At 48.4% G+C, this 24,413-nt stretch overlaps 1 protein-coding gene across 2 annotated transcripts in view; it reads right to left on the reverse strand.

The window, feature by feature from the left end:
* Positions 1-24,413, reverse strand: part of ADCY9 (adenylate cyclase 9) — a 94,266-nt gene that overhangs the window by 11,702 nt on the left and 58,151 nt on the right. The window contains exons 3-7 of one of the 2 annotated variants that reach the window (XM_068146962.1): positions 24,202-24,306; positions 19,592-19,809; positions 14,872-14,974; positions 12,119-12,327; positions 1,189-1,348 (exon numbers count right to left, since the gene is read on the reverse strand). In XM_068146962.1, the coding sequence (XP_068003063.1) occupies positions 1,189-1,348; positions 12,119-12,327; positions 14,872-14,974; positions 19,592-19,809; positions 24,202-24,306 (795 nt within the window). The remainder of the gene's footprint in view (positions 1-1,188; positions 1,349-12,118; positions 12,328-14,871; positions 14,975-19,591; positions 19,810-24,201; positions 24,307-24,413) is intronic. The other variant, XM_068146963.1, reaches the window with a different exon arrangement.

Genomic DNA, 24,413 nt, shown 5'->3' on the forward strand with positions numbered 1-24,413 from the left:
AACTACCTGAAAGGTGGTTGTAGCTGGGAAGGGGTTGGCCTCTTCTCCCAGGCAACCAGCGCCAGAACAAGAGGACACAGTCTCAAGCTGTGCCAGGGGAGGTTTAGACTCGAGGTGAGGAGGAAGTTCTTCACCGAGCGAGTCGTTCGTCATTGGAATGTGCTGCCCAGGGAGGTGGTGGAGTCACCATCCCTGGAGGTGTTCAAGAGGAGACTGGACGTGGCACTTGGTGCCATGGTCTAGTCATGGGGTCTGTGTTGATAGGTTGGACTCGATGAGCCTCGAGGTCTCTTCCAACCTTAGTTATACTGTGATACTGTGAATGATGTGGATCTGGCTGTTACCTAGTCCCAGGGCCCTGAAATAGCAAAAGATGAGTGAAACTGAAGATCCTGGCAAGGAAGGATTGTAACCTAGGCTACCCAAGAGAAACCTGCAGGGAAAGAAACCTCACCCTCTGATTCCAGCCCATTTTTATTCACAAGCAGTTTTCAGGCACTGGTTTTATGTTACACTTAGCCTTTGAAGTAAACTGTTCTTCCTCCTCAATATCTAATCCCTTGTTTCCCCTTTCTGAACATTTTTATTAAAGGAAACACCAAATCTCCTGTGGACTTTTCCGTGGCTGGGCTGCCCATCTCTGCCTGCTCCTTTTCAGAGGGCAGCTTATTGCATTCCTTGAACCATTCCTTCAGGAGAATCGTTTCTATGTACCAAGAGCTCTCCTTTGAGTTCCTCCATCTAACTCAGCAAACAAAAACACATCCCCTGCTAATACTGTGCTTGCTGTTGAGATTCACTTGGTGCATGCCAAATTCTTCACTACACACAGCACCACCAACTACAGCCTCTAAATCAAACCCAGGATGAATGCAATGGAAAGCCTGGGATACACTGCCTGCATTAGCTAGAATGAACACCTCCAGAAAGCTTAGGTCTAGGCAACAAGAAAAATAGCTACATAGGGAAGCATTTCTAGGTATCCTTCTCCTCCTTTGTAGGAGAGTTTCCCAACAAGCCAGTGACTGTATTTACATAATGAAGCATTTCATCACACAGTTCTATCCCTCCAAGGGATCTGTGTCAAACAGAGGTAAAGCATGAGGGAGGTGAAGGGAGACAGCAGGGAAGCAACAAGCATTGTCAGATCCAAGGCATCACATTATGAAACAGAGTTGGACAACTTACATGTATATTTGTTTCAAAATCAGAGGTGAAGTGCGAAAAAACTGCAAGAGCTGGGAGAGAAACCAGGATTGCACCGAAGAAATGGCGAGGCAGCCAGCCAGATATCACCTCCAGGAGACGCTTGGTGCAAGTCATCACCTCCTCCAGAAAGAAAGCCATCCTGGAACAAACACAATGAGAGGCATCAGCTTCAGCACACCACTGCACATATCTCATATCTCTGTGAGAATAGAGGTCCCCAGCCTTCACTTGGGCTGTGTGAGCAACCCCAGCACGTGATACACCGCAGGCTCTGGAGAACAGGTCTAGTGAGGAGCAACTGAGGGAACTGGGGTTGTGCAGCCTGAAGAAAAGGCTGAGGGGAGACCTCCTGACTCTCTACAACTCCCTGAAAGAAGGTTGGAGCTGGGTGGCAGTTGGTCTCTTCTCCCCAGAAACAAGCAATAGGATGAGAGGAAATGGCCTTAAGTTGCAGCAGGGAGGGTTTAGGTTGGAGATTAGAAGAAATTTCTCCGCTGAAAGGGTTCTCAAACACCAGAACAGCATGTCCAGGGAGGTGGTTTAGTCCCCATCCATGGAGGTGTTTCAAAGAGGCAGAGATGTGGAGCTTGAGGGACATGGTTTGGCAGCAGATTTGGTAGAGTCAGAGAATGGCTGAACTCAGTGTGGAGGCTTCAGCCCTGGAGGTGTTGGATGGAGCCAGGTTGGATGGAGCCTTGAGCAACCTTGAGCAAAGTAGAATGTGTCCCAGCTCATGGCAGGGGGGTTGGAACTAGATGATCTTAATGGTCCCTTTCAACCCCAACCATTCTATGATTCTAAGATGAAAAAACAACTTAAAATAACACCAGGAACATGTGAAGGGCTGAGCTGTCACCCAGGGGCCCTCCAGCTCCACGCCATCTTACCACCGTGCTGCAACAAAACCAGTTCTCCCAGTTACAGCCACCCTCTGGTGCCTCTCATTAGGGAAGGGAAAGAGGAGCGTGGGTGAGAGCTGGCACCCCGGGCAGGCAGCCCAGTTGGCAGCCGGGCAGCTGCTTTGCTCACCCCTCGGAGCAGCCCAGCTGGCTCCACATGAGGCATGCGGCACAGAACCATCCTGGCTTCGTGCTGCTGGACCCAAAGCTGGGTGGTGCTGAAGGAGCCCAACAGAAGAGCTCTGGAGAGCAGCTTAACAGTGATATATTGTAAATGAGAGCAGTTAAAATGGACAAGGAAAGGTAAAAGGGTGCTCAGCGCTCGGGGACGTGGCACAGAAAACTATCAGTTAGTTACGGCAGCAAATCCGAGGGATAACCTCTGGAGACACTGGGACTGCTCTTCATGCTCCTCATGATCTTAATGAAGATATTAAAAGGCAACATGGTACAATCAGAGAGTCACAGACTGCATCAGGTCAGAAGGGACCCTCAAAGGTCCAACCTCCCTGCAGTCAGCAGGGACACCTCCAAAAAGCAGGCTGCCCAGGGACACATTAAGACTTGTCTTGAATGTCTCCTGGGATAGGGCCTCAACTGCATACCTGGGCAACCTGTTCTAGTATTTCACCAACCTCTTTTTCCAGAGTCTCCTCCTGATGTCCAACCTAAATCTACCTTGGCCCAGTTTCAAACCATTGCCCCTCACCTATCACCACAGGCCCTTCTGAAAAACAGCCCCTCCTCAGTCTTCCTGTAGGTCCCCTTCACATATTGAAATGCTGCTCTAAGATCTCCTTGGAGCCTTTTCTTCTCCCTGAACAGCCCCAACTCTCTCAGCCTGTCTTCACAGGAGAAGCTCTCCCACCCTCTGACCATCTTTGTGTCCCTCCTCTGGACCTGCTGAAGCAGGTCCATGTCTCTCTTGTGATGGGGGCGGCATAACTGGGCACAGTACTCCAGCTTTGTTCAAAGCCATCACAAGTGGACGGTAGGAATTACCCACATCAGTCTGGGCAGATAACTAACAGTGGGCTACAGGAGAGCTCAAAGATTCAATAACTACCACTGGGTTTGGACAGAGATGCTCACAGCTTAGGAAAACAAAACCAACCAACCAAAACCTATCAACCACAACCCACATTAAACAGAACTTACACTAAATATGACATTCACAATCCCTCAAGTGACACAAATGGTTCACAATGTCCAAGGTGACACAGACAATTCCACACTACCTGTATCTTTTAAAAGAGAAGAGCTCTCCATTGATCTTTTACCACAAGGAATTATGCTGGATAAAATCCCAACCTGAAGCCAGGCTGACGTTCTGGATGTGAATTTGACACTCATTCCACACCTGTAAATATGCATTGTTTGTGGATGATGTTTTCATCCTCTGGTTTAGGCTTCTGCCCCGAATTTTGCAGCCTCAAGCACTGTTTTGAAACTTCGAGTTTCTTTAATCTAAATTCCAGATTTTCATATATTTAAATGCGGGGGGGGAAAGAGAAAGAGAGAGAAATGTGGCGAAAGAGGACGGCAGCGGCTGCAGTGCAGCAGGACCCCACGAGAGGGCGCTCACAGATCTGCTAGTTCCGAGTCTCACGGACTCGTTCCATTTACACCAGGAACGATGCCTGTATTCCATCACGGCGATGAATTTCCAAAGCACAGAAGTTTAAAAAACAAAAATGGCACATAAAAGCAACAATAAAATCAGAAAGCTTCTGCAGAATGAGACTTGGCTCTTCTGCAGCCCCCCACACTGCCCAACTCCGCTGCATCTACCCCCAATGACAGAACGATCCCCATCTTCAGTGGCAGCCAAGCTTGCCCAGTATCAAGTCCTTCTGAAAATGCCACCGAAGTTCATGTCTCTAAAAATAAAGCTCAGTTCTCTGAATGCCGAGGCAGGAGGGTCAGCACTGACAGGGCTGAGCTGTGAGGGGGCAACCAGAGGCAGGCTCCAGGGCAGAGCAGCAGCTCCCTGGCCTAGCCGACGTGCCGGCGGCAGAGCGGCCGGAGCCTTGCCAGGAGAAGCAACACCTCTGCCCACGCTCTGCTGGAGCTTCATGTCGTGGAGGCTGGCACAGAAACCAGCTCTGCAGCGTGTAAAGCGTGGCAGGTACCCAGTGCAGCTCATGTCTCTCACCCCAGCCCACGCAGCAGGGACTCCATGGTGCAGAAAGCTTTTTTCTGCAGGTTTGGTGGTGTTTGTTTCTTTTGCAAGCCTCCATGCCAGGACAAATTCTTGTGGGAACTATAGCAACAAATCCATCAGAGAACCTGATCAGTTAATCTTGCCATGAGGACACTTCTTTATTTAGGCAGCTGTGAGCATCAAGAAAGCTACTGCAAATCCCAGGACCACGCCACATTTCTTGTGCTGATGTTAACCTTCTTGCACTGGTTTTTAATCTGTCCCAGTGGGTTTTAATTGTGATGCTCTCCACTCTGGGGTCAGCATGCTCCTGTGGCCAAGAAGGTCAATGAGGTTCTGGGGTGCATTCAGAAGAGCATGGCCAGCAGGTCAAGGGAGGTTCTCTTCCCCCTCTACTCTGATCCATGAAGGCCACAGATGGATTACAGGGTTCTGGGCTCTCTCAGAGATACAGGGAACTACTGGAGAGAGTCCAGCAAAGGCCACAAAGGTGCTGAGGGGCCTGGAGCATATCTGTGAGGAGGAAAAGCTGAGAGACCCTGGGGCTGTTGAGGCTGGAGGAGAGCAGCCTGAGAGGAGATCTTCTCAATGTCCAGCAAGAGAGAAGGCTGGAGGGGCAAAAGGCTGGGGCCAGACTCTTGTCAGTGGTGCCCAGACAAGGGGCAGCAGGCACAAACTGGAACCCAAGAGGTTCCATCTGAACAAGAGGAGAAACTTGTTTGGTGTGAGGGTGCTGGAGCCCTGGAGCAGGCTGCCCTGAGAGGTTGTGGAGTCTCCCTGTCTGGAGAGATTCCAAAGCCACCTAGACATTGTTATCATAGAATCACAAAGTATTTCAGGTTGGAAGAGATCTTTAAAGCTCATTCAGTCCAGCTCTGCAGTCAGCAAGGGCATCTGCAACTGCAGCAGGTTGCTCAGAGCCCCAGATATCCTGCCCTGCAGTTGCTCCAGAGATGGGCATCTACTACCTCCATGGACGACCCAGGCCAGCATCTCACCCCGCTCAGCCTGAAACATTCCTTCCTTACACGCAGTCTGAATCTCCCTCTTTTAGTTTCAACCATCACCCCTTTATCTGTCACAACAGGCCTGCATTCTGTGCTCCTGCCTCAGCAGCAGGCTTGGATTGGATGATCTCCAGAGGCCCCTTCCAACCTCCCCCATGCTGGCATTCTGTGAAATCTCATCCTTCAGAAGGCAGCCAAGGCCTTTGAGCACTGCACAAGGCTCCCATCACAGGAAGTCAGAAGTGCATTAAATGCAGGCAGGGAGGAGAGCTGCAGACAGCGTTAATGGCTATGGGCAGTACCAGTAAATAATGCAGTGTCAGTGGGCAGCTCAGCAGGGCTTAAATGCAAAAGCATCCCAGATATTTACACAAGCTGGAGTTCAAATTAGGAACTGTGACATAAATGATTAATGGGTAATGGAGAATGCTATCATCATTGCTGTATTTACTGGCAGTTTAAAAGCAATTCCCAGAGTTCAAATCAAAAGTTTTTGGCACAGTAGCCACTTGGTGGGATATTAAATACCAAAGTCACAGATGTTGGAAATAAAAGCAAGGCAAATGGAATACATTGTTCTCCCTTGCATCAATACTCTATCAGTTCTGTTGTTAATGGAGTGGGTTCATCAAGCTCTAGCTGCAGAAAATCTCTGCTCCCGGTCATTAGGAATTTACGAAGATCCAAGTGGTTGGCCGCAGGGTCTCAGCTGCGATCAGCCCATGGGGGCCAGGAAGGTGCAGGACCAGGCAGAGGGCAGCTCTGCTTAGTCACACAACAGCACTTCTCCACTCTGCTGGTGTGATTGTACTTGCTTTCTTCATCCAGGAGGGTTTTTGGCTCTCTAGAAAAGTCCTTCTAAACTCACAGATCAACGAATCAAGTTCTCTCACCCCCTAGCATTTTGAACAGCCACTTCTTGGCCTCACCTCTTCACCCAGAAGTCTTCCCTGAAGGATACTATCAAAAGCAACTTCCCCCCCCCCCCCCCCCCTTTAAACATACTTCTTTCTAACAAGTTCTACTCAAGAACAAGAACTAGATGTCAAGTATCAAGTTAACCAAACTGTTACTCACAGCTGAAACAGTGGGCAGATGTCTCTCTTCCACCTGTGCTCCTGCAGAAGCACTCCTTCGAAGCCCAGGTGAAACCTACCACTGCTGGATGTTCAGTGACACTTCCCAAAGGATTTGGAGGATACAGCAGAACTTTAGGCACTGCTGAACTTCAGCTGAAGCCAGGAAAGTCAAAGCAGTCACAGTTCAAGTGGGCAGAAGGCCACTCTGCAGCACACTCACGAGAGATGACATCTTCCACGTGCTTTACAAATGAAGCACCCTTTTGTGCGTGCAGTTTGATGCAATTAATTTTGGAGTGGCACTTGTGGGCACAGTGGGATCCTCATCTAGAGATACTGCAATAATTTATTATCAGACACTTCAGAGGAATCAAAACATCCTTCTTTGTTGTAAGCTTTGCTCCAGGAGGACTCCTGCTCTTCCAGAATTTACAAGTTTTAACTCTTCTCATAGAATCATAGAAGGTTTGGTGTTGGAAGAGACCTCTAGAGATCATCCAGTCCAACCCTCCTGCCACAGCAGGATCACCCAGGGCAGGTCACACAGGAATGCATCCAGGTGGGTTTGGAAAGTCTCCAGAGAAGGAGACTCCACCACCTCTCTGGGCAGCCTGCTCCTCACACCAAAGGTTCTCCTCATGTTTAGGTGGAACCTTCTGTGTTCTAGCTTGTACCCAATGCTCCTTGTCCTATCACTGGGCACCACCAAGAAGAGCCTGGCACCTTCATCCTGACACCCACTCCTCAGATATTTATAGACATCAGTAAGATCCCCTCTCAGCCTTCTCTAAACTAAACAGCCCCAGACTCTCAGTCTTTCTTCATAGGAGAGATCTTCAAGTCCCTTCACCATCCTTGTGACCTCTGTTGGACTCTCTCCAGTAGATCCCTGTCTCTCTTGAACTGGGGAGCCCAAAACCGGACACAGTATTCCAATGCAGTCTCACCAGGGCAGAATAGAGGAGTAGGCAAACCTCCCTAGACACCTTTCATAGTGCAGCCCATTTCTCATGGGATGGCAGGGACAGTGCTCTCCTCTCCACTCCTGCAGCTAGACAGAGGGTCTCAGCCAGAAGAGCAGCAGTGAGCACCTCCTGGGCTGAGTCCTGGGCTGAGTGCTGGAATCAATTAGAAGCCAGACTGATTTAAAGGCTTGGTGCTCAGCATCACGACAATGAAAATACAATGAGAAACTCAGGCAAGAATTTTCTGGTTCTAAAATAATCTCTTTTCCTGAAATCCTGGGATTGTGCCCAGCATTGTAGTCCAACCTCCTCCCTTCAGATATCTCGGTGGGATTCTGTGATTGTCATTTGGGATGACATTTCTGCACAGGAAGTTCTGCACCATTTTAGTGCACAACGAGTGGTCAGGGCGAGCAGTCCTCACTCTGAAGAGTATTTGGAGAGGAAGAAAATGATTTTCTTCTTTCTGCTCAAGGGAGCTGCACAGAAGTGTTTGCCTCAGGCTGTGAAGGTCTCATAGTGTCCCTAAAGCCTGTTTTATGTATTTACTCCAAAGCAAATGCATATTATAAATGCAAACCAAAAGTACCCTCCAAGCCAAACCATAAACCTTTTCTGACAGAAGTCCCCCCAGATACACCACTGCCAGTACATCTGAAACTGAAAACCTACCAGAAAGCATCTGAGAGCTTACATCTACACAGACATCTAAGGCCTGTTGTGACAGGACAAGGGTAATGGGTTTAAACTAAAAGGGGGAGATTCAGACTAGATAGAAGAGAGACATTTTTTACAGCGAGGGTGGTGAGACCCTGGCCCATATTTCTCAGAGAGGTGATAGATGGCCCACACCTGGCAGCACAGCAGGTCAGCTTGTCTGGGGCTCTGAGCAGTCTGTTCTAGTTGGAGATGGCCCTGCTGGCTGCAAGGGGGTTGGACTAGATGAGCTTTAAAGCCCAAAGCAGTCTGCAATTCCATGATTCTGCAACTGCTCTTTTGGTTAGGCCACACCTCGAGTCCTGTGTCCAGTTCTGGGCCCCTCAGTTTAGGAAGGAGGTTGACTTGCTGGGGCAACGAAGTTGGTGAGGGGCTTGGAACACAAGCCCTATGAGAGGCTGAGGGAGCTGGGGCTGCTTAGCCTGGAGAAGAGGAGACTCAGGGGTGACCTTATTGCTGTCTATAACTACCTGAAGGGGGGTTGTAGATAGGCAGAGGTTGGTCTCCTCTCCCAGGCAGCCAGCACCAGAACAAGAGGACGCAGTCTCAGGCTGCGCCAGGGGAGGTTCAGGCTGGAGGTCAGGAAGAAGTTTTACACAGAGAGAGTGATTGCCCATTGGGATGGGCTGCCTGGGGAGGTGGTGGAGTCACCATCACTGGGGGTGTTTAGGAGGAGACTTGACAGGGCGCTTGGTTGCATGGGTTAGTTGGTTGGGTGGTGTTGGATGATAGGTTGGATGTGATGATCTTGAAGGTCTCTTCCAACCTGGTCTGGTCTATTCTATTCCATTCTATTCTACATCACGAGGCTATTCTGAAGAAGGTACCATGGGTAAGAGCTACTCAGGTCTGAGATGATCCTGGTTTGTATGGTAAGTGATTTATTGAAGTGGTGCCTTAATGTGAGATCAGAGTTGAGCCAAAACACATCTCATTAGGAGAGGAAAGATTGTGAATGTGAGTCCATGGTAGCAAGCTCCTGAGAAACAGCTGCTTGCAACAGTGGAAGAAACGCAGAGCAACGTGCAGACGCTTCCCTCCCATCAAAAGATAGGAGCAACACATCTTTCACGTGCACAACGGCTCCAGCAGCAAGGGACATCTGGGGACTTAGGAGCTATCCTGAAGCACTGGCTTTTTAAAACTTGCTGACTGTAAAAGAGGCACCCAAGCCAGCTTAGAAAGTAAAACTTGGGCTTTAAGCCAGCGTGGTCTCATGAAAACATTAGAAGCGTTAGCAGCAAAACCAAACAGTGTTAAAAAGAAAACATCATAAAGCCACTTAAAGTCACCTTGGTGATGGCCCAGGCTCACTCCCAGAAAGCAGGGCTCTCAACACCACCACGCTGCAGTGAAACTAAACATCTCCACAGCCACACACAGCTCGGGAAGACAAAACCACCTTGCAAAATCGTGACTAGATGGAGAGCACACTGAAAACAACAATTTTCCTTCTCCTTCAGAAACCACCAGGTATAGAACAGGACTGAAATAAAACCTTCTGTACCTACCTACATAAAAATGCCTAAGCTTAGAGCAGTCATTTTTATACATGTGCCAAATCAGAGAAGGCAAACACGATGCAGCACTGGAAAAACAAGTGGGAACAGTAATGGAGTGAAAAATACTGTACTGGAATAAAATTGCAGTGGCAAGGTGAAGCACCACAAGTTTTTTTCCAAATCTATCTGGACAGCAGAAGCCAACTCTTCTGGAAAGTGCTGTCAGGGTGGTTCAGAGCTAAACAGATTCATAGAATGGTTTGGGTTGGAAGGGACCTTAAAGATCAGCTACCTCCAATCCCCACGCCACAGGCAAGGATACCTCCCACTAGACCACGTTGCTCAAGGCCCCATCCACCCTGACCTTGAACACCTCCAGGGAAGGGGCATCCACAACCTCCCTGGACAACCTATTTCCAGTGTCTCACCACCCTCACTGCAAAGAATTTCTTCCTAACCCAGATTTTATACTGCTTGATGTGACCAAAGAGCTCTCCAGGCACATTAAACTGACTGAAAAAACCTTCCCTCATTCAAGGCAAGGTACAGAAACTGTTCTGCAAAAGGGGAAACACATTCCTGGTGCAGGAGAGAGGACAGAGCAACAGTTAAATCAACCACACTCAGTGAGAAATCCTCTCCTTAAAAGCATTTCCCCTCTTGCTAACTGCCCTCTCTCTGCTCCCAAATGCCAGCTTTCAGGTGAAGATGCCTGCACACATTTACAGGCACACTGAGTTCCAAGCTTCCTTCAGTGACTGAGGTCCTAATTTAGTGGTTTTTGCCCTGACCCTGCAGAGCCAAACCAAGAGTGCAGACTGCCATCTCCTGTTTCCTGAGAAACCACAGCAGAATTGCTCCTGACTTGTAACTGCAAAAACATGTTAACTTACACACACCTGAGAGACAGGCTGAGGGCTAATGGCGTTAGGCTAGAAAGTGATTCACTCACTCTGGTCAGATCCCACCTGCAGTGCTGGGTCTGGCTGTGGAGCTCCCAACACAAGAAGGACATGGAACTATTACTGTGGGTCCAGAGGAGGCCACAAAGATGGTCAGAGGGCTGGAGCACCTCTCTTATCAAAACAGGCTGAGAGAGTTGGGGTTGTTCAGCCTGGAGAAGAGAAGGATTTGGAGAAACCTTATTGCAGCATTCCAGTGTTTGAAGGAAGCCACAAGAGAGCTGGGGAGGGACTTGTTACAAAGAGATGGAGGGACAGGATGAAGGGTGATGACTTCAAAGGTGAAGCAGCTCATTTGAGATTAGACATTAGGAGGAAATTCTTCCCCATGGAGGATGGTGAGACACTGAACAGGTTGCCCAGAGAAGCTGTGGAGGCTCCAAGCCTGGAAGTGCTCAAAGCCAGGCTGGATGGAGTCTTGAGCAACCTGGCCTAGGAAGAGGTGTCCCTGACTATGGCAGGGGGGTTGGAACCAGATGATCTTTAAGGTCCCTCCCAACCCAAACCAAATAATGATTCTCTGATTTGCAGAACTACAAGCAAAGACACACACTTCCACACACCACCCTCAGAACATGCTCGTGTCAGAATGAAACAGTGAGAATAAAGGATCAGAGGAGCAGGATAAACTTCCTCTTGCAAGCACAAACAACTTACTATTAGGCCTGTCATCTGGCTTACTAAAAGGTTACACATGGTATCTGTGCAACTGAGGAGAGTGTGAGTGTCAGGGAATGGAGAGACAACTGCTGTGCTTGAAGGTGTTAGTAACAGTTGCTGTGCCCAGGGGATACCCCACAGGAACCACTCACTGAGCAGTTACAAATGCCAGGGTAAGGCCTCCAGGTGTCCTAGCACTGCAGAACAGGCCTCCTCTGGGTGACTGGATAGAGGTCAGGAGTGAGAAATCACTATTAAATATCAAGTGTCTGCATCTGCAGCCAAGCCTCACCTGTGAGGGCACCGGAGAGGTTGAGTTGCAGGGACTCATTTAAGGATTCAGGGACTAGGGATACCTCGCTGCTGAGGTAGTGTGGGGGACCAAGGAGTTTCCCCTTCCTTCTCAAGCAACAGCTGAGTGTCACACAGCACAGGGCCATGAGCCCATGAGACTTGAAACAGATCACTGAGAAAACCAATGCTGGACCAATGCGATGTGACTTCTGCAGCCAGCTTGGTGTGGTGTATTTTGAGACAAGGCCTGCTCTGTGCTGTTCTGATGACTTATTCCAGTTCTGACTCCAGAAGGATGCACTTTTATCTAGGGATTTAAAGGAAGGAGGCTTTTTTTCCTAAATAACAGGTAGGTTTTGTCTTTGAATTCCCTTACTCTGATGACTCTGTGAGGAGAGAAGGCCTTCAGCTGCGTGTGGCATCCTAAGGGCAGGCATGGCATGCAGACTCTGCTTCCTTAAGTGGCCTTTATCAGAGTCACTTTTAGACCTCTCTTTGCACAGGATCTGCCACAAGCCTTCTTGGCTTCACTAACCCTCTTCTCCAAGTATTACAGGCTGCCCAAGCGAGCTCCTGGGATGCCATCAAGCAGAAGGCTCCCGAGCCAGCCACCACTTCAGGTCCCACTGCTATTTCAAGACACTCTTAGGCTGTGTTTACCTGATGGAGATGACAAGGGAGAGCACCTCTAGCAGGATGGCAATGATGAACACCACAACTGCTGCAGGTGGTGGAGGGGATGCAACCATCCCATGCTTCAGGAAACAGGTGATAGAGAGGATGAGGAAGACTGTGGTGGAGAGGAACACATCCAGGAGCGAGCTGAAGGTAGCGCTGGCAAATGTCTTCACGGGAGCATTCCTTATAACCTGTGTGGAATAAAGGGAAGGGATGAACGAGATTAAATGCTGTTTTGCTGATTCAACTGGACCATAAAGAGCAGCTCACAGACAGAGTTGGGGCTGTTCAGCCTTGAGAAGAGAAGGTTCCAAGGACCTTACAGAAGCCTCCCAGTACCTGAAGGTTGCTGTGAGGAAGCTGGGAAGGGACTTTTTACAAGGGCTTGTACTGCTAGGATGAGAGGGAATAGAGTGAAGCTTGAGGAGGGTAGATCTAGGCTGAAGATTGGGAAGAAATTCTTCACAGTGAATGTGGGGACACACTGGAACAGATTGCCCAGGGAGGTCATGGATGCCCCTTCCCTGGAGGTGTCCAAGGCCATGTTGGATGCATCCTTGAGCAACCTGGGCTAGTGGAAGGTGTCCCTACCCATGGCAGGGTGTTGGAACTAGACAATCTTTAAGGCTCCTTCCAACCCAAACCATTTTATGGATCTCCAAACACAGAACTATTTGACACTTCTTGAACCCAGCACAGAGCAGAAGAGGTGGTTCAATGGCTATCACAGCTCCCTGAGAGTAAGTCTGCGCTTTAAAAAGCCAGTGGCAGAGCCAGCCCCTGCTGTGGGGTGACTTCACAGACTGTTATGATACAGAAATAAACCATATGGAAACGTTTCCTGACCTATTCTGTGCAAAGAAACATTAAAGCCAGAGTTACTAGCAGATAAAGCTATGGTAATTTCTAAGAACTCTCTCTTCAAGGATTTTCATTTAAAATGCTGATTGAGTTCACAATAAATCTTTTGGGGTTTGTTGGTTTTTTTCCTAAGAAAACCCTCTAAACACCACTCCACAGAAACAGCGAGCTGCCTGTGGCAGAGTTCATATCTCCCTTTCAGAGCAGATTAAAAGCAGTGATCAGGACACTATGTAATCTAAATTGATCAAAGCCCAGGACATCCAGTTCTGTTCTCCCTCACCACACATTCCTGTCCCTTCTTGTCCTGGCCCCAGTGCTGGTGCAGCTGTGCTGTGTGCTGCTTTGGCCAGTTCAGCCAGAAACTAGATGATGAGCACCACATCTTTACTTAGATGAGCCCAGTCTTCTGAGAGTTTGGTCTGCTCAAGGGACCACAAGAAGCAAGTTCCAAGGGAAAACACAAAGTGTGTTACCCATATCTCCAGTACTACAGTTTAGGGCTCTGTTTCATTTGGACAAGTCTTCTGCTCCCTAGAGCACTGCCTGCACTCAGTACTAGGCAGTGAGCTTGATCCTCATTTGTACCTCTCTGCAGATGAACAGATTCAGTGAGCACAGTGGCAAAACTGCCTTTACCTCTGAGCTGTGACAGGATCCTGTCAGTCCAGACAAAGTCACAACTGTAGGAAGGAGAGCAGCAGCGTCCCCAGAGTGGCAGCACTCAGGATGCCCTGGCAGCACTGCGTGATGCCTTCCTTTCCTCACAAGAGGTAGCTCAGGGAGCTCTTGGGGAGCAGCACTGCCTGCAGAGCACTCACACTGCAGGCACTGCAGAACTCAAGGTGAACTCAGTGCTGCTGGAAGCCACTTTCAGCAGCAGTTCACTGCAGGGCAATTGAAGGACCAGCAGTACTGACAAATCATTTCACTTTCCCGAGAGAAGATTTTTGTTGTTGCTGTTCTTTTGGACCAGTACTGTGCTCATAGTAAGGCTTCAACAGGTTTTGTCCCAGTGCTGCAGAGTGAAGACTCCCATTGCAAGGTTCCAAACACAAGAAGGACATGGACCTGCTGGAGCAGGTCCAGAGGAGGCCACACAGATGACCAGAGGGCTGGAGCACCTCTCCTACAAGGACAGGCTGAGAGAGTTGGGGCTGTTCAGCCTGGAGAAGAGAAGGCTCCAGGGAACCCTTATAGTGGCATTTCAGTATCTCCAATTTACAGGATGGCTGGGGAGGGACTGTTTAGAAGAGCCTGTGGAGACTGGACAAGGGGCAGTGGATTGAAATTAGAGCAGGGTAGACTTAGGCTGGACATTAGAAGGAAGCTCTTTAATGTGAGAGTGGTGAAACACTGGAACAGGCACCAAGTTCTTCCCAATTTATTGTCTATGCCTTCCCATTCCACATTCCATGCCTGTTTCTGAACACAGCACCCTGACAGAAATCAGGACATTTGAGTTCAGAGCAGGTCTGGGTTCCACAGGGATAAACCATGAGGCTGTGACAGAAATGAGAACCAAGTTCAAAGTTGTCATTCTCAGAGCTGTCACCTTAGCATGGTTCTCTGGCCTGTCTAAAGCCTTCAAAGATGAAGCTGAAAACAGAGAGAAGGCAGAAGAGAAGCAATCAGTGTATCTTGGTGGACTGTGAAAATGTATTTCCAGCCTAAATGCTGGACTAGACTGAGGACATGGCCCAAAGCAGGGAAACTGAAAGGAGACTGCTTTCAGGGGAGGCAGTGCCAAGCAGTAAACCACATGGTGACATTTCATGACTCTTGTCATCAGCTGCAAATAAATGTGTTAAAAACAATGACTGGCAGTTGCATAAAGAGATCAGAGAAGGAAATCAATGCCAGGAGGAACACACCTCTTCCTGATAGCTTGTCCTGTAGTCCATCTCCAAATCTCGATCCAAGAAGTTCAGGCTCAGCTTGTTAATAGGTGGTTTGAAGAAGTAGTCTTTCATGAGGCTGAAGAGGAAAGATAACACAACACCAGTTTACTCAGCTGTAACTCCTCCAGAGCCCCCTGTGCTGTGCTTTCAGTATCTAGGGGTGCTGGTGCTTGGCTTGGAAGCTCCTGGAGCTTTTCATCACTCTCACTCACACAGGCATCACCTCACCCACATCACTGCTCAGACAGGAAATAAATTGACAAACTCACAGAATCACCAAAACATTCAGGTTGGAAAAGACCCTCAGGATGACCAAGTCCAACCCTGAACTCTACTCTACAAGGTTCACCCCTAAACTGTATCCCCAAGCACCACATGAGTCCACCACCTCCCAGGGCAGCACATTCCAATGCCTGACCTACTGTCCAGTCTCAACCTACCCAGTGGCAGCTGGAGGCCACTAATTACCTGTGAGAAGAGACCAGCAACAACAATTCAAAACCTCCCTAAGCCAAGATCATCCAAAACCTTCCCCCCAACCAATCCTCCATGCTCAACACACACTCCCCCCCATGCCTCCCTATGCCCCCATGCCTAGGCCTGAATTCCACAGAAGAAATTAGCTGTGCCAAGGCTGAGCCAAGCCACACACTTCCCCCACAAGAGACAAGGTCTGGCTGGGAGCAGAGAAAGGGAGAGTACACAGAGTCAACTTTCATACTTTCAGGAAGAGGCTAAGAAGTCCTTCCAGAAACAGAACAGCCATAAGCACATCTGACTACAGCTAATTGCACTAGAAGCCAGCAAGCAGTAAAGGTTAATTGCTGCCACAGAGGCACGACCCCAGGGGAGGTGTGGCTGGGGGGTACTGGTGTCTGAGGTGGGATTCGATCGCTCACTGCAAGCCAAGGATGACAAAGGGGACAAACTGTCAGAACCCCCTGTGCTGTCCATTTTAGAAAGCAGCCCTTTGGGTGATCTCACAGGCACTGAAACAACTCAGCAACTCAGATGGGAATGCTCCCTTTACAGCCCAGGCTGCAGAGAAATGGAACCTGAGCAGACGGGCAGCTTACATTTACTTCTGAAACAGAGGACCTGACATCACCAGAATCATCAACAAAGGCCCTGAAAAATAATGAAGGGAGCTCACAGAATCCCAGCATGGTTGAAGGGACCTCTGGAGAGCATCCAGTCCAACCCCCCTGCTGAAGCAGGGTACCCACAGCAGCTTGCCCAGGTGGGTTTGGAATCTCCAGACAGGGAGACTTCACAACCTCTCTGGGCAGCCTGCTCCAGGCCTCCATCACCCTCACACCAAACAAGTTTCTCCTCCTGTTCAGATGCACCTCTTAGGTTTCAGTTTGTGCCTGATGCCCCTTGTATTGTTGCTGGGAACCACTGAAGAGAACCTGGCCCCATTCTCTTGCTCCTAGCCTTTAGCTCTTGCTGAGCACTGATCAGATCCCCTCTGGGGCTGCTCTTTTCCGGGCTCAGCAGCCCCAGGGCTGTCAGCCTTCCCTACTAGGTCTAACAAACCAGGAGACAACATCTACCAGGGAGATATATACCTCCTTCACCTTCTCTTCCAGGGTCAGGTGCAGGAAAAATAACACAAGAGGCTTCAATCATGGCAAAGTTGTTTCTATTCCTCACCCTCAAACAAAACAGGTCAGTTTGTGAGTGTTCCTTTAGGTGTAAGAGGTTTATGAAAGAAATTCTCTAATGACACCTAAGGTACTTCAGCTGCAAACGTTTTCTTCCTCAAGTAGGTGCCAAAGAGCTTCAAGGACACAACTTACAGAGCACCAAAAGCCTTGGGCCCAGTGCTCCAAGAGTGAGGTCACATCTGCTTCTGCCAGTTCCTGCTGGGACAAGCCTGTCAACCTGCCTTCTGTGCAGTCCTCATCTGAGCCTTCAGAGCCACAGACTCAGTATAAGCCTCCTTCCCTTTGCAAGCAGCCAATTCCACTTTCTATTTACAGGGAACTCTCTCCAGTATTTTTCTGTCTCTCTTGAACTGGGGAGCCCAGAACTGGACCCATTATTCCAGATGTGGCTTCACTAGGGCAGAGCAGTGGGGGAGCAGAACCTCCTTTGACCTGCTGGCCACACTCTTCTGAATGCAGCCCAGCTCCAGACGGAATCTTGGCATGCAAAGAGATCAGTGGCCACTCAGGAAGCCCTCAGCCACACACCTCAACTCTAGAGAGAGGCTGGCACTGATTCCACCAGTGTCCAGCATTTCCTCCAGGCTATCCCCAGGCAGCTTCCTAAGGCAGTGCAGACTCCTGAATCCTCTTGAGGATAGGTTTAACTCTTCCCAGCAGCACAGAGCCTGCAGGATTGAATTTATGGACCTCATCACCATATCTGGGTTAGGTACTTCCTGTTAACAGGAATGTAGAACACAGACCACATCACCCCAGTGGAAAGCACTGCCCAGTGCTTGAGGAAGCTCAAACCCACAGCAGCCAAACTCCTCTAATGCTCCAAGTGAGGTTTCATGGAAGATGACCAAAGAGAAGGTTGGACTTCACCCTTATCCCTAAGAGAACTCAGATCTCCCATCATCCATCATCCTGGATGCTGGATTTGTCAACACTAATGGATTATGTGTTACAGGAGGGGAACAAGAATGGTTTTGAAATGCCTTCCTACATATAACTGAGAAATGTGAAAGGAGTAAAGGAAAACAGCAGGGCTTAAAGGATTTTTGCACAGATCCAATTCATCAGAAGATTATTTTGGGAAAGTTATGTTTACATGCACTGAACTCAGCAGAGAAGTTTCCCTGGCAACACAAACTGGCCCACTTAATATGGTGAGGATGGTATTTAATTGAGACCAAAAAAACCACAACAGTATATAGTCTTTGACTGCTGTCAAACCATGGTCCTACCTCTTCCTCTTTCTGAATCAGAAAGAATGATCCACTTGGGGAGTGGAGGAGGAAAGCATCAGGAACAGAAGAGCTTCAGCCAGGATTCTTCAGCAGACCAATAGCATAAATTAGTCTGCTTTTGGAACCTCAAATGTGCTGCATGCTAGTTACATGATCAACCAAAGTCCAGTTTGTCCTTGCTGATTGCTGCCAACATTTGGACCTTTCCAATCCATCTAGCCCCTGATATTTGAAAATATCACCTAAACACCTATTCTCAGTCACCAACAACTGACAATGCAGAGGAAAAACACAGTGGGAGGCTAAATTTTAACTGAAGTTTGCCACAGGAGAAAGGAAACCTGAAAACCAGAACCTTCAGAAGAGATTGGAGAGGGACTGGTGGCCCTCCCTCTCACTTCTTCCTGGCTTAGCCATGTTTCCAGTTGACAGTGTCCCTGTCTCAAGCAGCCTGAAGTCTACAGAAACACAGAGTTTCAAGGCTATTCAGATAAAACAGCCCTGAGTGGAAGCAGTGAAGCAAATCTAAGAATAGCCATCAACAACAACAACCCCCAGCTATCTAGTGAGCTGCTCCAATCAAGTCACTGTCACAGCAAGGGAGAAGTGAGGGTGTGTTCACAAGAATCACACAGTACTGAATTGTGGGGGACAGCTTGTCTTTTGTCCAAGTTAAGGTTATTTGGGTCTGAAACGGAGAGAGAAGCTAACTTTAGAAAACACTGTCAGTAGGTTGTAGCTCCAGGAGAATTCATTGTGAATTCTGCTTCCAAGCCCACTTTGCTAGGGATCAGTGAGTCACACAATGTTATCAGACAGGGTTTTGTTGGACAAAAATGTGAGTTCTATGGTTTGGATTCTGTGTTACACTTTCAGTGGCAGAGGAAGGTTCAGACTATGTGCATTAAGAGGACTTTTGAATGTAAAGATAAGAGTGCAACACTGTGATAGCATGCTAGGCTGAATCAAAAGCAGAGTGGTCAGCAGCTGGAGAGAGGTGCTTCTGCTACTTTGCTCTGGAAAGACCTCACCTGCAGTAACGTGCCCACCTCTGGAGCCTTCAACACAGAAGGGACATGGACCTGATGGAGCAGGTCCAGAGGAGGGTCACAAAAAAATTTTAAGGGGCCTGGAACACCTCTGCTATGAGGACAGGATGAGGGAGCTGGGTTTGTTCGGCCTGGAGAAGAAAAGGCCCCAGGGAGACCCTGCCAGTACCTGAAAAGGGCTACAAGAAGGCTGCAGAGGGACTGTTTGCAAAGGTAATGGTTTGAAATGAGAAGAGCAGATTTAGATTGGATGTTAGGAACAAGTTCTGCACCATCAGGGTGGCAGAAGATAGGATCAGATTGCCCAGGGAAGTTCAGGCCCCATCCCTGGAGATATTCAAGGTCAGGCTTGACAAGGCTCTGAGCAACCTGATCTAATTGAGGATGTCCCTGCTGACTGCAGGGGGGTTGGACTGGATGACCTTTGGAGGTCCCTGCCAAGCCAAGCCATTCTATGATTTAGACATATTTTCCTTTGTGAAGACTCAGCTGAAGCATGCCTGATAACCACAGCAATGATAAAAAGCCTGGCTTCACAGATCCCTGCAGGGAATGTTTTTGACCTCAAGTTTCTACTGCAGATTAAGCAAAACACAGACTAAGATCAGAAAACACATGATGTGTGTGAAGAATAATTATTGACATGAGGCAAAAAGCACACACAGAAAGAGTACAGATACAGGAGCCCTGCTCCTGCCTTCTTGCATCTGCACCACCTCACACTGTTACAGCTCCTTACCTGTCTTCTTTAATCACGTCCACAAAGTGAGCATCTGTCTTCTCTCTGATGTTTTTGAACCGCAAAGGAAGCAGAGCCGATTGATCCAGACTCACTCCTCCCCATCTTCCTTTCTCTTGCAACATTTCATACAGTGAGGTTTGACTATTGCTGAGCTTTTCTTCTTGTGGGGGACTCAGAAGCCCATTTTGAGTCTTTGGACTGTGTCCTCCTGGAGCCTGAAGGGCAGAAAGCGAAACACAAGTGGAGAATGTCAGCGGTTGAGGAATCAACAGAAGAGATTTTGTGGAGCAGAGGCTGAAAGAAATTGTTCCTGCAACACACTGAACTTTTACCTGATCTCATCACAGAATTCACTCCACCTGCCATGGAATCCTTCACATCTTCTGGCTATTTTTAGGTGTCACTTCTTTACCTTTCTAGGTACCAAGTTTCCAAGGAGCAGAAAACGAAAGTACATTTCCACATGACCAACCACGAGCCCAGATTTCATTCCCTTCTCTTAAGGTCAAGATTCCACCAACAAGCTTTTCAAATCTCTAACCCTTGCTATCTTTCATGAGATGATCCACTCCACCAGCCCTTGCTGATCCTCCCACTGACCATTACAGCCCTATTGCAGCCAGAGCTTCCTCCTGCCCTTCTTAACATCTCGTCGTCCTACAAACAGTTTCTTTGGCAAGTGAAACCACATTTTCTTCACTAAGACCTGGTTTTCTTTTTGCCTTTGTGTTAATTAAAGCTGCACTCCTAAATACTGACACCAGCTTAGGTCCACAGAATCAGCCATTCCGCTTTGGTTGGCCGCAGGGCACAAATCACTTCGAGGGCCAAATGATTCTATTTTCATGGAACCTGAAGTTCCTCCTTTTGCATTTTATTTGGCCTAGGCAAATATGTACTGAAGCTATTGGGGGGGGGGAAAGAAATGAAGACAGCTAAGTATGGTTAGAATGAAAATGAGCTGCAGTTAGTCAGGATCATTTTCAAAAGCAAACATGTACCAAACTTGGCAGATCTCAATGCTCAGCTCCCCCCTTCATGTCTTACCATTTATCACGTATCATTTATCCTCATGCTGAAGCCCACTCATGACAGAAGTTCCTTCATTCCTGCCTGTGCAGCACTGACAAGCTCCTCCAGAAGACTATTCTTGGATGCCACCACAGTGACCATAAATAAATACCATAAATATCACCACCACCCCAACTATACAGTGAAATATGTTACCTACAGTGGAAATTAACTTCAAGTTCTTAACTTTCACTGAGTTAAGAAATAATCTGGTTTCTGGCTGCTCATGCAAAATTAGTTCAACCTCCTTGTGCAGCTACATCCTGTAAAGCACAGGGGGCACATGAAGGTGGTGAGAGACTGGCCCAGGTTGCCCAGAAAGGTGGTGGATGTCCCATCCCTGGAACCATTACAGGTCACATTGTCTGGGGCTCTAAGCACCTCCTCTGGTTGCAGATGTCCCTGCTAGGAGACCTTTAAAGGTCCCTTCCAACTCAAACCAGTCCATGATACTGTGAATATAGGCAGGTAATGAAAGGTGCAGCCACAATCAGTGAGAATACAAGGCTAATGAAGCAGCAGGAGAACATCACCTTGAGCAGGGAAGAGCTAAAAAGCACTTGGGCTTGGTTCCTTATCACTGCCAAGACCTCAAGAGCTGAAGTCATAACAAGGTGTGTTGGAATGGTTCCCTGGAGCTACAGGAAAAGCAGGAGGGAGATGGGCTGTGCTTCCTTTTCCTCCTGCCCATCAGGGATGCAGGGCTCCCACCCTGCAGGCTGCCCTGATGGAGGTGGGAGCCCCAGCAGCCACGTGCTGGGAGCCAGCAGATGAAAGGATTCCCAGCTGAGTCCCTTCTACCACTCACAACTGTTGTTTTGGCAGCTTGCAGGTGTTCACAGCACAGGGACAGCAGCTGACAGAGTAAAATAGAGAATTCAGCAGTTACCCTGGTGTGCTGCCAATGTTTTGCTAAAGGACATAATCAACAGAAGAGAAAGGTAATTTCAGCAGCACATCTCTCAGCAGAAGCAGACCAAAATGCTTTGGACTGGAGAAGGACACTCTGCTGGTAAGCCAGAGGCATAGGACATCTCACATAAAAGGTCACCAGTTTCTTTTCTGAGGGAAAGCATCCAGCAGATGCAGAGCAAGGCCTCCTGCAGCCCCAACAGGCTGTCCAGCCCTCCCAGAGGGCACGTGGCTAGGGAGCTCAAGATGCACTGCAGTGCCCAGGCAACCTCTCTGACTTTGGGACAAAGGGTCCTAACTAAAGCAACTCAAAAAGAGAACTGTCCAACAAGGTACTAGAGCTGAAAGGTCTCCTTTTTTAGTTTGTTTCTTTTTAATTTAGGTTCAGAGAACTTTCCAGAACAACTGGGAGGCCTAAAAGAAAAAATAATGGTCAGAGTTATCACTTTAGGGTTGGTTTTTTTTCTGGCAAAGGATCTTTGTCCTTTTCCTCACCCTGCAGTAGATGTCCTTACTTGAGAAGCCTAAGAGAGGACACATTAGAGCTATGAGCAGCTCAAATGACAGCTACAGACTCCTGTGCACTGTTTGCTTTCCCTGTCTGCTCTTCAAGTTCATCTGAGAAATGCAGCAAAAATTTCAGCTCTTTCAGAGAAGGTCAGCATGGACTTCTCTTGGCCTTTTCTCTTTAGCTCCTTGGCACAGGCTCAAATCCCTAAGAAAATTCTTCCCTCCAGTCAGCTCAAGGTTTTCCTGTGCTGTCTCCACTCAGTTAATCTTAACAGGAGGGGATTAGGGTGTGAAACTGCTTGTGTGTGAGGAGAAAATCCCTATTGAGGAAATGTTCTTGTGGGTTCTGATGGCAACAGGCAGCACAAGGCTTTGCAAGCACTCAGAGGTTTGAAGTATCATGCATGTGACAGTTTCATCAAGAGACAGGAAGGCTCCAGAGGCTTTTGGGACCCATGAAGGTCCAAGGACATATTTAATATCATTAACATTCCCTAAATGGGGACGGGGACACTGCAGGGCCAGGCACAGCAACGTGGCATGGCAAGGGAACAAGCTCCAGAGATGAGTAGAGGGAGCTTATGACTCTTCTGCCCAAGAAAGCTGGGACTGCAAAGACTTTGGAAATTGAATGCCACAGCAACCTTGTGCAGCAGGTTATTCTTTAGGCTTTCAGTTAAACAGGCATCCCACATTACTGGAGAGCCACTGAACTGCTCCAGGGTTTGACTTAGCAATAAGTAAAGCAAATGAAAGATGTGATTTGTCTGCAGGAGTATGTTACTCCCAGTGAAACACAGACATTTTATTCAGCACTGTCCAGACCTCTTCTAAGCAAGGTTGGATGACTTGCTGGTTCACACACATGAAGCTAATACAGCTGCAGCAGGAAGAAACTTCAAGGTTAATTCTGATGAGAAGAACACCTGACCCTAGCCAGTTGGTACCCAAGGAATAGCTCCGTTTGCAGTCACTTCTGGAGGTCCCTGGCACGTGGGCAGAGCAACCTGAGGAAGCATCATCTCATACTTACCATCCTGGCAGCCTGGGCACAGCTCCCATGGTGTTTTCTGCCTTAAAGATCTCCTGCTGCTTTGAGGCCAGCACCTGCTGGCCAGCCTGCTCTACCTCCCTCAGGGCTGAAGAGATTATCTTATTTTATTCTTAGGCTGTTTCCTAGGAGCCATAGCACAGAAGGTGGTTTCCTCTGTCACCTACCACTGCAGCCCAGTGAGGCAACCCCTGCTTCCAAGCTTTCCATTGAGGCATTTGAGACAATGGGTCAAACACAGAGAACAGAGGGACAAACACAGATTAATGGAGCAGCTCATGAGTAGAACAAGCAGTGGCTGGTCTGTTAGTCAGCTCTACACGTGAGAAGAGCTGCAAAGAAGAACAAGGAACTCTTTCTGAGCATGCTAAGTGACTCTCCCCAACAACACTTATTTGAGAATACAACCATCAGGTGGTGAGGACTCATATCTAGTCTGCATGTAGGCAGAAGCTTAACAGTCAGGAAGGAGCAAGAGGTGGCAGGCAGAGCAGAGAGGCTGGGAAGGCCACCAGCAGGATGAGAAAGAGGCAAGGTCTGGACCTGTGGAGGAAGCGGGTGGCTGCAGTGAGAACAACTAAGCAACAGGCAAGGAAAGCAATGGTGGGAGCAGCATGCTGAATATGCAGGATGTTGGTCAGAAAAAGGGAGCAAAGTGCCTTAAAGGCTGTGGAAGTCAGCTGTGTGGAGGGGCATGGATCACTTACAGAGCTACGGTGCAAAAGACATCAGCAAGACGTTGGTGTCACTCGCGGCTGGGTGACACACAGACAGCTGCCGTAGGAGATGGAGATGGTTGTGCCCTTTGGATTGGGTAGTTTCAGCATAATTTGAAGAGTCCAAATTTCAGGTCCTTCTCAGTATCAAGCTGGGCCTATGCAATAACTATTAATGTTGAAAATGGGGGGGGAGGGAGCCTCAATTAAATTTGTGAACACAACTGCTCCGTATCAGTCCTGCCGCTTAAGAGCTTGCAGAAAGGAAGAGCAATGCCAAAAGGAGGAAGCTAACTGAAGAGGAGAAAGAAAGGGAAAGGAAGGGAAATGACAAATACTTCAGTTACCTTTGTACTGTTTTTATGCTCATCCTGACAACCATTTTGGATAGCTCCTTCCTCTAGGCTGACATCGCAGTGGGGAGCAAGGGTGGTACTACATGAAGGGCAAGGCTGCAAGGAGACAAAAAGGTTTTAGCCAGGAATGTTCTGGTGTCCTCGTTGTTATTATGCAATTTATAATTTGGTCCACTTGTATGCTTGTGGTGTGGGTTAGGAGA

The sequence above is a fragment of the Melanerpes formicivorus genome, unplaced genomic scaffold (assembly GCF_026170545.1).
Source record: "Melanerpes formicivorus ecotype bairdi unplaced genomic scaffold, bMelFor1.0.p_v2 SCAF_14, whole genome shotgun sequence".
Taxonomy (NCBI): domain Eukaryota; kingdom Metazoa; phylum Chordata; class Aves; order Piciformes; family Picidae; genus Melanerpes; species Melanerpes formicivorus.